At 44.6% G+C, this 13,159-nt stretch overlaps 1 protein-coding gene across 2 annotated transcripts in view; it reads left to right on the forward strand.

Moving 5' to 3' along the window:
• The first annotated feature begins 1,570 nt into the window (after window positions 1-1,570).
• Window positions 1,571-13,159, forward strand: part of LOC104150508 (chromodomain-helicase-DNA-binding protein 1) — a 52,650-nt gene continuing 41,061 nt past the window's right edge. For both annotated transcript variants that reach the window (XM_068925081.1, XM_068925082.1), the window contains exons 1-2: window positions 1,571-1,700; window positions 3,397-3,601. In XM_068925081.1, the coding sequence (XP_068781182.1) occupies window positions 3,549-3,601 (53 nt within the window). In that variant the 5' untranslated portion in view covers window positions 1,571-1,700; window positions 3,397-3,548. The remainder of the gene's footprint in view (window positions 1,701-3,396; window positions 3,602-13,159) is intronic.

Genomic DNA, 13,159 nt, shown 5'->3' on the forward strand with positions numbered 1-13,159 from the left:
CAGCCATACACCTGATCCCTGACGTGTTTTCGAATCCTTTTCAACTTCGTCTCACCTCCTGCTCGATGCAGGCGATAGCTTTATCCTACAATTTCTGCATTAGGCCTATAACTTCTAGATGAACAAGGTAGTGGCTTTCTACTGTTTCTTTCCTTAAAAAAAGCAAATACAGTAAAAAAAAAAAACCTTCTATCAGGGTATAAACCACTGTATAGTCAACTGAAGTGAGGATCTGAAAACCATCAACTAGAGCACTACTTTTGGAAAAGCAGCAACTCAAGGAAAACTTACTGCATCCTTGGCAAACTGTTTCAGTATTAATTACCCTAATTTAAAATGGTACTTTTCCTCCTGACGTTCTTAGGTTTAAACTTCAGTCCACTGATCTTGTGGCACCCTTGCCTATCACAATGAAGGACTCCCCCTTGAACTAGCTTAGGCAAACCTAAGCGCTTCGATAAGGAACAGGATCCCATGCAGCTTTTTTGTAGGCTTTGAAGGTCTTTTCTTGCCTGAACGCTTCCTGATGCTTTTCTGTTTGTTTGCTGTTGTTTCAACTCTAGGGCAAAGGGAGTTTTTCTCTCTTCCCTTGAAGAAGAGAAACAGAAGCCTGCAAGAGCCTGCTTTCCTTGGCTCCTGGGGGAACAGGTCGGCTCCACCAGCAACAGCGGGTTTTGTTGTGTTTTCCCCACGAACTCGAGGGCCCTTGCGCGCATGGGGCTCGCTCGTCAACCGCCTGGAGGCTGCGAGGCGGTGAGATACGAGGAGGGAGGGCGGCGGGAGGAGGAACCGCCTCCGCCGGGGATGCTCCCTCATGGAGGCCAGGCTCCTTCCAGCAGCGCCCCCGCCTCCCTCTCCCTGGACGTGCCCCTGCGCCGCTTCTCACCGCCCGGGAAGGCTGAGAAACGCGCTCGTGTGCGTTACCGGGCTCGGATTTCACACAGAAAACCCCCCAAACAAGCCAAAAAAAAAAAAACAAAAAAAAACCCAAACACCACCACACACAGCCGCAGAGCGGGAACGCGACGCCCGCGGTCGGCCGCGGCGGCGGCGGCGACGACGCTCGGGGTCATGGCGCCCGCCGCGGCCGCGCGCCCCTTCCCGCGGCAGGGGGGCGCTCGCCGCTGTCCGCCGCGGCGCGGAGCGGAGGATCCCCCACCCCGCTCCGCTCCGGGCAGCCCTTCCCGCCGCCGCGGCCCGGCGGCGCTGCCTCCCCGCCGGCGGCCGGGCCCGCCCCGGCGCGGCTCCGCCCCGCGCTCCGTCTGCGGGCGCAGGGCTGACATCACGCCCGGGGTTTCCATCCGACCGCGGGAGGGGGCGGGGGAGGGGGCAGAGCTGAGCGGCGGCGGCGGCAGCGTGATGGCGGCGGTCGGCAGGACTTAAGAAGCGGCGGCGGTGGCGGAGCGGTGCAGCGCAGCGCCCACCGCGGTTCCCCGTGCGCCCCTCCCTGCCCTGCCGCGTCCTGCCCCCATTGTTCGAGCGGGCGAGGGCCGCGGGCGAGCGAGCCCGCCGCGCGGGGCCGCCCGGAGCCGGCGAGCGGAGCGGCGCGGCGCGGAGCGGAGCGGCGGCCCAGGCCCCGCGTTGGCCGCGGGAGCAGCCCCCGACGCCGGGCGGGCTGCGGCAGGCGCCTCCCCGCGGGGCGTAGCGCCGTCTCGGGCCCCGGCGGCCCTGGGGAGGCCGGGCCGGGCCGGCGCACGCAGGTAGGCAGAGGCCGCCATGGCTCCTCTCCCGCTCGCCGGTCCGGCGCTGCGCGGTGGCCGCCGCTTTCCAGGGCGGTGGGGGTGGGGGCGGCCGGCGCCGCGGAGCGGGGCCGCGGCCGGGGCCGGGGCCGGCCGGCGGGGAGGCCGGGGGGGCGGATGCCCGGCGCGGGGCCGGCCCTGGGCCCGCTCCCTGTTTTCCGCGGAGAGAGGGAGGGAGGGAAGGAAGGAGGGAGGGAGGGAGGGAGGGAGCGAGCTGCGAGGCGGGCAGCCGGGGTCGAGCCGCGCTCGCTGGCTCCTGCGGGGGGAGCCCGTGACGAGCCGGCTGGGAGCAGGAGCGCGGCCCTCGCTCTCCTCCGGCCATGGGGGGCGCCGGGGGAAGCGAGCGGCGAGGACAGCGGCGGCGCCCGCGCGGGCCTCGCCGCCGGCGCAGGCCGCCTCCGGGGGCGGCGGGCGGGCGGGCGGGCAGCCGGCCGGGGTCGGGTGGCGGGAGGCGGCGGAGCGCGGGCAGGTCCCGCGGGGCCCGAGGTGTTTCCCGGGCCCGGCGGGCGGCGCGGCCGCGGCCTCGCTGCGCGGCCCGCCCGGGTCTCGGGGCTCCTTCCGGCCGCTCGCTCCGTCATCGCCTTTGTTCGCCGGCCGGAGGGGCCTGGTGCCTGCGGCCGGGTCGGGCCGGGGCCGCGGGGCAGGGCCGGGCCGGGCAGGCGGCTGCGGGCCGGGCCGGGCCGCGATCGCTTTGACGCCGCTGGGTCCGTGAGCGGCGCCGCTCCGTAGCGGATCGGCGGTGAGTTTATGCCTGCGCGGCGTTTACACTGAGCCCAAACTTTCTCTCGGCGCGGCTGATACTGCGGTGGTCTGATTTAAGGCCTTCGTACAGGAAACAACGAACTTTCCATCCGTGGGATCTTGGCAGTTTGGTTTTGTTGAACGCTTTCGTTTCTTTTTTTTTTTTTTTTTTTGTCGGACAGTCTTTCTCTTCTGTCCCCCAACTGTATGAAGACATTATGTCTGAATCTGGAAATGCTTCTGAGATGAGTGTTTTGTGCATGAAACGCTTCTCAGTGATCTGACTGGAGCGGATCGTTAATATCTGTAGTTTATACCTTTGTGTCTGGGGAGGCTGTTTCCTTTTAAAACTTAAATCTGGCTGTCCTTGAGACAGCACTGTGGCGAAAGCCATGCCACCAGGTATAGTGCAGACATACTATCAATCATTCTCCTAACTCCAAAATGCTACAGACAATAGTGTTTGTGAAGCGTGTCTGTGGGCTACCAAGTAGTCTGCAGCTAGTGGTTCTGCAGAAATTGTCACCTGTATAGCACCTTGAATGAAAATTTGAAGAAAGCAGCATAATGGGCTGTGTTTTGAGACCTAGCAGCAGCTGGGCAAAAGGCTAGAGAGGTTTTTCCTCTTGTGCATTTTACGTATTTCATTTAGTTCCTTAGTTTTTCAGTATAGCTAATTAAAAGGTCCCTTCTTTTGAGGAGAATTTCCTCTTTTTTCCACAGATATCAGAAAAAAGGCTTTTTCAAACAAGAAAACGATGATAAAACAATCAAGCGTGGGCAGATAATAAATACCAAAAGCTATTCTTCAGTTAAAAAGAAAATGACAAACGCCAAGCCAGCTTGTTTTCAGTATCTTTGGGCAGCAACCATCAAATATTTCAAATTGTGTCAATATTTTTGTTTACTACTTTAGGTAATTTGGGAGAAATCTTGAATACCTGTGGAGAACAACTGAGCAAACACATCACGTGGAAAACGCACAGAGTACCAGGAAGTGAATTCTTGACATCCACATTGTAACCTGAGTGGACTTTTATTTATCTTTTAAACTTCTAAATATTTACAATGAATGGGCATAGTGATGAAGAAAGTGTAAGAAACAGTAGTGGCGAGTCAAGGTAAGCACTTTGTCATTTCCGTCCTTCTTGGCTTTATGTTCTCCTTTGTTGTGTTTACTGGAACTCTTTACGCGTAAAACATCTATGTTTTGGCTTTGCCAAACTTCCTGGATAGCAAGCAGACCACAGTGAGAAGGACCAGTTACAGATGCTCAGCCTGCTTGTTACCTTCAGATTGCTTCACTTAGTAGCCATAATCATGTGTACAATGTGTACACCTTACATGATAAAGTTTAAATAGTATTAAAACTGCATCAGCATCTAACAGAATAGTGTTACTCTTTGAGGGGGAAAAAAAATGAAATGTCAAAAGATGAAACAGATTGCATTGGAATGTTAAAATAAAACTTGTGTCTATAAAGTGCAAGGCACACCAGTCATCATATTATGTGTGTTGTATAAGCTCCTAAGACGACTATTTCTAAAGCAGGAACAATGGGCTGTTAATTCTAGTTTCCGATATGAGACTTCCTTCTTTCTTGAGCTATTAAAGCCATATAACTGAAAGAGTATTAACTTCATATTTGCTTTAGGAAAGTAGTTTTCCAGCTGTGTTTTTTTCTAATTTTTTAAAAAATCTAACCCTCTAATGTAAAAATGAGCAGATCCTGGATGCTGGTGTTCTCAAGTATCCCCTTGGTTGGAAGAGCCTGACTTTCTGCTCCTAAATTGTAAACTCCTAAATTTTCTGCTACAAGATGAGGTTAATGAAATTGTAGGGAAAAAGTTCAACAAGCCTTTACTACGCTAGGAAGTTTGTATTTCTGAAACTAGGAATATGATGAATGCTGCAGATTTAAGAAGGCAAGGCAGACTTGCAAATAAAAGAAGCGATTTTAGACAAAATTCTAAGAGGTGGTTGTGGTCATGCTGTCAGTCTACCCATCTTTCACTGTCCCTCTCTCTTTAATCACAGCCTGCTGAACCTGTTAGTTGATTCCACTCAGTCAGAGGTCATAAAGACAACTGAGTTCTGAGGCTTTATGAAAACTGCACTTTGGGTAGAGGAGAGGATCTAAATTATTGCCCCAAGTGAAGAAATGCAATTAAAAACATGATGGCCACCTGATCATGTAGCATAGTGAATGATAAGGTGGGAAAAAGGAGAAGAGAGCAGTGTTTAGGTGACATGAGGTGCAAATCACTAGGAAATTGGAGAGCAGTAAAACCAAAGAAACTTTAAGAACCTTTGCATGTTCTTAATGTCAAGCTTGCCGTTATAACTAGGAATATCCTAGAAAGCTGACAAACTTTGAATCTTGTGAATAATTTGAAAGTTCTAATACATAATATTTTTTTGAAGACTTCTGCTTCCAATAAAGATGGTACTTGTCTTGTTAGCAAACAAATTTGGGATTCCTTCCAGTAAGTGGCAAATATTCCTGGTTGCTTATTTAAAAAAACAAACAAACAAAACAAGCCTTGTCAGTTGAGCAGAGGAGCATGAGCAAAATAAAATAATGTGAATGAGGTTAGTTTTCTGAACTTTTTGAGAATCATAAATCAGACCTCCAACTAGCATTGACTTGTCAGGGACAACCCCAATGACTTTGCATTTAGGGAGTGGGTTTTTTTGTTTGTTTGTTTTACTCTTTTAAATTACTGAAGTAAAGCCACCTAGCTAAAGATAATGTAGGAAAAATACTTTGTATGGAACTATGACTGCTCCTAGATACGGGTGTATCAAAGTTATTTAAAAGCTGTAGCAGTTCATAAGACTAAAACAGTTAAACATCATAAAAATTTTCCAGTGGCTTCATTAAAAGTAAGTGTCAGGAAGTACTTAGAGCTTGAGAGTTGACTGTGAAGTGTGATTTTTGTTCTGCATCTTCAATGTGCTGCTGAGCACACTTCAAACCTCTTAAAGTTTCAAAAACTTTAAAACTTACTCTCCTAAATTTGTATCGGTCATCAACCTCATAGTCTGATTAACAGACAGATCTTGGAAAGTCTATTTACATGTTTGCCATTTGCTATCAGGAAGCTCTAAGTGGAAGGCGAAAGCTTTCTGTTTTAAAGAATTGAACCCTTTTCTGTCTAGTCTATTTCCATTATTAAAATAACTGTCACTAAAGAGTTTGCTTAAGGTATACCTGAGTGTGACTTGCCTCTGTTGTTTAGGTTTTTGAGGATTTTCCTTTGCTTTTTTGAGGGGGAGGGGGAAGTTTAGGTTGCTTGTTTGTTTTGTTGTTTGTTTGTTTGTTTTTTACCTCTCAAGTTCTCTAGAAGCCTAAATGACTTTCACTAGGACAGGAATTCACTAAGCCAACTGTGACTGCAGGCAGATACTTAACTGTAACTGAGGAAGTGAAACTGCATTTAGCCTTCAAATGGTCTGGAAATGTGAACTCTACAGAATGGAAATAGAAATCAGTAACAAAATAGTTACTATTGATAGCAAAGTATCATTACAAGGCTTTAGTAATCCCTTCCATTCAGAATGAGAGAAGCCAAACGAGTTGAGAAAGCAATTGAGAATTGCTGCTGGGAAGAAACTGCCAAAAAGATAGACTTTCCAAAAATAGGGAGAGAAGGAGCAAGAGATGAGGGTGAATACAGCAACGAATCCAAGTAGCAGCATTGGTGATGCAGTTGGTGATAACTGCAACAAATCTTTGAAAAGTATGTCACTTTACAAATTCGAGACTTTACAAATATAGTAAGGCCATTTTTCCTGCTTTAATGCCTGTGTAAACTGCCGTGGCTGTTGCTATGGGGTGATAGTCCTGATCACAATTAAATATAGCCTGATCGAGGGGAGCCACCACCATTACTTTGGAAAGTTAAGAGATGCCGCAGATCAGGGCTGGATTTACAAAAATACACAGCCTCATCAATACTTTTTTATATTGTTTTAAAGAAATTCTTGCCATGATTTGAAGAAATTGTGGAAGGTCTGTAGGTTGGAAGTGAAAGGAATCCTCCTCCTCAGCAGTAGGAGGACTGGAGAAGGGCCTGGATCAGAAGCCTTAGACATTATGCACTGACCAGCACTGTGGTAAGGCATGGTAGCTGTTCTCTACTCCCTGTGACTGCCTATGAAGAGGATGCATTTCTGAAGCATATGGGAAAGAAATGGCCAATTTGTCATGCTCCTGTGGTCCTTTCTACCATTGAGTCTATTCACCTGGCTGATGGATGACCGGAAAAACTTCCCGTGATGCAGGTGCTATGCCTGAACTTCTGTTTCACCACAAGAGGAAAAATGCATCTGTTGTACTTTCACAGTTGAATAACTTGTCGCACTGTTTGAATTTTCCTTGGCTATGTTAGCAACCTCTGAAGCTATAAATCTGTGCTAATGCCAAACGCGATGAAAGCTGTAGACTGACATAAATGCTATCGTCTAATCTTGCTGCCTGATGTTCCAATTTCTGTGTAATAATTACAGTGGAGTGTACTATCCAGTCTTTTATTTACTTGAAATCGTTGTCCTGGAGTATTTTCAGTAGCTCTAGGTGAAAATATGACAGGTACCATTCATCTGGATAGCAAGTAAGTGTGAGCACACAAACTTTTTAGCAGAGCCCTGAGAAAAGCTGACTCCTATTAAAAGTTAGGCAAAGCATTTTTGTGTAGTGTTCTTGAACACATTTTGTTGCAAACTTGAATAGGAGTAAAATACGCGCCGGTTAGCTAGTAATAAGAAAGCTTAATGAGCAAGGAAGGGCAGTTATACCTGAACTGCAACGTGAGCTCCAGGTAGAGCAGGGAATGCCGAAGTGAAACACTGGTGCCAGTTGAACAGAAATCTTCTCCCATCTCTGCCCTTCCTATGTTTCCTGTAGAACAAGACATGGATCACTGAAGCAGACCTCCCTTCTCTGTAGGTGGAAGGTGCTGTGCTCAGTATAGCTTATCTGGAAGGGTGCATTGTGCTCTGTTTTTTCCAGTAACCAGAAAGTGACTTCTTGCACCAAAGACCCTTACTATTCCTTACACACTGGGAAGCTGATCTTAAATTTACATAAATTACATTATTTCATTAATTCATTTTTATTTAATAGTCTGTGGACCACAAAAGATGGTTAAATAAAGCCAGTTTTTTGTCAGCAGGCTTGAATTTGCTATGTAAAGCCATACCTTCTGTGGAAGATTAAAAAGATAATTTGGAAGCTACTACTCTAGGTTCTTGCTATCAAGAAATCTAAGTGGGAGTTAAAGCAAAGCTTCCCTAAACATACTTGCAGAAGTATTCCTAGTTACTGGTTTCTTTTTGGTAGACACTTCATAGGTAATATAACAGCGTGTGTGTAGAGAGAGAGAGATGCAGAAGGAAGGAGAGAGTGAGAAAGAAAATATGAAAGTATGTATTTGTTAGCACAGAAGACTTCTGAAATCCATCAAAATACTTAAATAGTAAAGGAGACTGTAGGTAGAACTTCATGTGGATGGCGAGTGGATGAAGCAAGCTTTTTGCTTCTGTTAGCAGTAATCTTTTCTTTGGTTAGTAAGTTGCTAGTTTTATGAAGGTTGACACGTTACGGAATTAAGCATACTGAAGTCTACACTGTCCTATTCAAAGTTAAAAACATCTTTTCACTTTATCTTAAAGAGTTCAGGTAGAATATACATCAAAACAAAGTATTTGGGGCTAGTATTTTGGCCCTTGCTGTTTAAAGAAGAAATTCTGAATTCACAATACAGTTATCATTGCGCATGGCTTCTAGCTTGGCTGTAGGAGTCCTGCTGAGTTTATCCAGATCTCAGTCCTTATCTAATCTAACTGAGCTGGCAAATATTTGTTTCACGGGATCTAGATTCTATTCCGCTCTTCTGACAGTCTCAAATTTTTAGCAATGCTGGCTTTGCACATTTCCCAAGAAAGGGTAAAGTTTTAAGATACTGCAATACAACTAGCATATACACCAGATCTAGCCAGATACAGTCCCTCAAGTACGTTTTTTTTGGTTCGTTGGTTGGTTACGGTTTTGTGGGTTTTGTTGTTTTTTTTTTTTTTTTTTTATTAAACTCTATCTAATACTTCTGTTTACTGATGACCTAGAAGGAGCTTCTGATAAAGACATTGTGTTGCCCCTGGAACCAGCTGCACATCTCAGCATGATCACATTTCATGAGAGCAGTAGACTCCTCAGGAGCCACTGATATCTCCTGCCTGTGAGATATTCCCAAACCTCTTTCCCTCTGCAAGATATGTGACTTGTGGCTCTCCAATAAAGACTTTTACAATGTGGTCCATAGGGTCATGAAAGTTAGTAGATGAACAGTGTATTGTTGATATATTTGCTTTGGGGGAAAGTTTATAGTAGTCCTGAAGATACAACATATCCCTTACTGTCCTACCAGTTGTCAGGCCTGTGTCAGGAAAATTGAATTGAGTTTATGCTTTGTAATAGCTGTGGACAGAAAATAATGCTTCTTGATAGCCTGAACTTTGTAGTCTTTGTCCCCTTTGCTTTATACCTGTGGTCACAAATAAGGTAACTCTTTTTTTTACACATCTGATCAGATTAAATAGTTTGAATTTCCTTAAAAACAAAACAAAACTGAAAAACACATTTACCTAAAGAAAGTTACCTGTGACCTTGCGATTTTAAGAGCTTGGCATTTAGTGTCTTGCTTTTACTTATCCTGGAAGGAGATCTTCGTATTGAAATACATCCCTTCCTTGGACATCTGATTTATTAAAATAACAGTTCATTGTCATGTCAGGTCCTTTTCAAAGACCCTGCAAGCCTTTTGTTTTGGGGGGGGGGGGGGGAAGGGGTGTTGAACTTTTGCTCAAATTGATTTTTGTTTCCTGTCATTTTTAAAACAGAAGATTTTTAAGGCAGCTTAACATAATGAATGCACTCTAAATCAGCAATGATAAATTGTCCTCTCTCAGTCCATTATCACCCTAGACCTTATACAGGAGACTAAGTGCTCTGGCAGTGCTCTTGCAGCATAGCTTGTGTAGCTTTCAATCTTGGAGTTTCTCTGCCTAGTGCTTTGTATGAATTAGGTGACTGTTCCTCATTGCATGTTTCTATCGGGGAGACCTTGTTTTGAGAAGTAGGGTAGCAAAGCTAAATCAGAGACCGTTGAAAAGAACTGGTGACTCTGTGAGAGTACTGGCTTTTAATCTGATCCACTATCAGTGATGTTTTTCTTTTAAGTATATCTTCTGTCCTTTCCCTAAAGCATACTCTGATTTTATTCCACAGGAATAAATATATTGGGGTTTGAAAAATCAACAGGTATAAGCAAATTCAAAAATTACTTCTTTCAGTACTTTCATCAAACTATCTTGCTTTTTTTGCAAAACAGTTGGAAAAAAATACTACATTCAGGGATCTCTCGTGAATTGCTCTTGATTATATATATTGAGAAGACCCTGAAGTGGTGTTTGTAAAATCAGGGCAGGCAAACTTCTTAGCTGTGTCATACTTCCATACCAAATCAGATTTGACATATGCTGCTGTACAAATGCAACTACGTGGTTCCAGGACAAGGTATGAGAGAGGCTTGTTTACTAAATATCCTGGAAGATACTCTATATCGCCTTTACTTTGATTTGCCAACATACATGAAACTACACCTTTTTATGTGGAAGTCCCATTCTGAGAACATGCTATTCGTTCTTAGTATGTACTGCTGTGTGCCTACTACTGGAAGTTAGCATTGTCAGCTAACTTTATCATCGTTGCAGTGATCTGTTTCCATGATAGAGAAATAGTTTTGCTCCGACAGGGCTGAAGATATCATCAGAGTATTCTCTTTCTGTATACTTCATGTTAACAGCATCTCTATTCTGTAGTTTAACTTGCTGTGTCCTATTATTTTCCATGTAGAGTTCCTATTATAGTCATGATAGTATTTATAACTTATGTTGATGTTTGGTCTTTTCTTGGAAGCCCTCAGTGAAGAAGGGAGGGGGAAAAAAGCCAGTCAGATCACAGGATAGAGGTGCTTGGAAGAGAACAGCAATACAGGACCAGAGTAAAGGGAAGACATAATGTGACAAGGTGGGATAGGGTTAATTGACAAATACAGTTGAATAGTGAACTGAGAATGAAGTTTTGTACACCTCTCTTTGGTTGTATGTAAAGTATGTGTAGTTATTCTTCTAGAAAAGTTGAAGGTAGGATCCTGCTCTGGATTGTCCTGTGGCGAATCTTTCTCTTGACTACATTCAGAAAGGCTGAAGGAAGGACAGGGAGGATTAATTTAGGCAAGCTGCCTGAAGAAAGCAAAGATTCCCTTCTACCTTCCCGTTTCAAGCAGGCTTTTTTGGGAGAGGGAGCAAAGAGAATATGGGTGCACAGACTGATTATGTTGTACCCAAGCTCTCTCTCTTGCACTACCCCGGCTGTCCACAACAGGAAGAGTATCATGTCCTCTTTTGCTTCTTGCAGAACTGTTTCAAATAGAAGTGCCTAAATCAAGGGCACCAACCCTCGACTGTACAGGAAGAGAAGGAAGCAAGAAATGAAGCTCTCTGCCTGTCCTCTTATGTAAGAGGAAATGTGAAGAACAGAGGGTCATGGTTGCTGTTCCTAAGATGATATTTACATAACAGCCTTAGGCAGCAGGTAGCAGAGGGAATTACAATAGTATTCTGAGTCCTTGCTTGAAGAACTATTTCAGTTTACCATGTTCCTTGCATCTTAGCACTAGGGATACGATACCAGTATCTCAGTAATTAGTACTGCCGGTTAAGGTGACTCGTCTTGCAGGGGTCATCGGTGCTGCTTGGACCAGAGTGCATTCATCATGTTAATGGGCATTGCCCATTGTGAGAAGAGTTAGGCAAATTATGGACCTTGGGTGAAAATCATCAGATAATATTTAAAGCCCTTTAGAGGAGGCAGTGCTTGTATACTATGCCACAAAAAAGTGCAGGGAAAATGAACAAAACCCATAGGCAAAAGAGGAAAACAGAAAGTGACAAGGATGTCAACAGCTGTGAGGTGGTCATATTTTACTCCCTGAGTTTATATTTTAACATCTTTATTATAGATCTCATGTTCTCCTTCTAATGCAAGTATACTGTCTTTCTATCATGCAGGATTTTTTGTTGTTGTTTTAATGGAATGTTTTAAAAGTCAAATTTTGATACAGTATGAAACGCTCTCACTTGTAGTTTGGTTAGCAATGATAGCTTGTAATGATTATTACTAGAAAACATGCACTATTTTCTTCTTAGACTGTATCTCCTTTTCTATTTCAAGAAAAATTAAACCACTTCTGGCATGCTACCGATACAAGTTGGTAGAGTGAGAGATTGCTTGTCTTTCAAGTTCTCAAACTTTCCTGAAGCTGATCATGATTGTCTTTGCCCTGTAGTAGCTGACTGTTACAGGAGTCGTTTTAGCAGACCAAGAAAATGTAATCTGGGCTGCTAGAAATCTGTGTGAAACTTTTGTATCCTGTATGTCTTTTCCTGTGAATTACAAAAACTCTGTTAGTTTATAAAAATGCTGGCAAACAAGCTTTCTGAACTTACCGTGATGCTGGTGGATGCTGCATTGTAATAAGAGTTCTGCATGGTGTTGTTCTCTTAGACACATCAGTGATGCTCTGTGGAGAAAGAGCAAAAGGAATTAGATTGTATAGAATTTTAAGCATTTAGAAAAACACCTGCGGTCTCTCAGGATGCAACAAGGAACGTGTGTACTAAAATAAAAAAAAATCATTTGAAAGCTAGTTAGGTTTTTTTTTTTCTTCCTAATTCTGTGTTGATTTGCAGCATCTTATACTTTGGTTTCAGGATAGCAATCTTAAATACTGCCCTATTCGCTCCTGCTTGCTTGCTCCATTGCTTCGTGGGCAATGTGGGTTGGTAGGATATTTTTACAAGCTGGATCTATTCCCTTTACAGACTGTACTGACAGCACTGAGGGAGTGCTGGAGGGTGGAAGTGAGGGGGAAGGTTGGAGAGGGCAGCAATCATGATGTCAGAATAAATTACTATTGTGGAAGTTTGCTCAACAACACGTGACTATATTGTTTGAGGACTAAGATGTTTTCAAGGTGCTCAGCTTCAGCTGTGAAAGCTCATATTGCTACTTGTCTTTCAACTTCTGTGAAAATCACTGAAATTCAGCGCAAGTGTAGGAGCATTTAAAGTGAAAATTTGAAGTTCCTTTTTCCTTTCCCCTGTATTTGCAAGGCGATGACTTTTACCCCCTACTATGCCAGTAGTTTTGTGTTCACAGTAAAACGTGTGTGTTGAGGGCAGGAGGATGTCTCTTTTTCTTCCAGGAATAAGCATTCTTAGCTAAAATACCGTACCTGGAAGATTGGCTTCTTAGAGGATAATCAAGCCTTCAGTTAAATCCTGACATTCTTCATATGTCGTAGCAGAAGTATGAAGATATAGGCAACTGCAGCCTTTGGCTTGCCTTTCTCACCAGGGAGGCTGGCTTTCAGAGGTTTCTCAGTTTATCTGAGGCAGGGTGAATCTGGGCCCTGCTCAAGTGATGCTGAGCAGCAACGATTCCTTGTTAAATTTTGAGGAGGTCAGCACTGCACAAGTGGAACACACAAAATGGCCAAGTACAAATATATCCTAGTATTTTTGTATCTGCAAAGGCAAGTTCCAGAGAGGATACT

Source organism: Struthio camelus, chromosome W (genome assembly GCF_040807025.1).
Source record: "Struthio camelus isolate bStrCam1 chromosome W, bStrCam1.hap1, whole genome shotgun sequence".
NCBI lineage: Eukaryota > Metazoa > Chordata > Aves > Struthioniformes > Struthionidae > Struthio > Struthio camelus.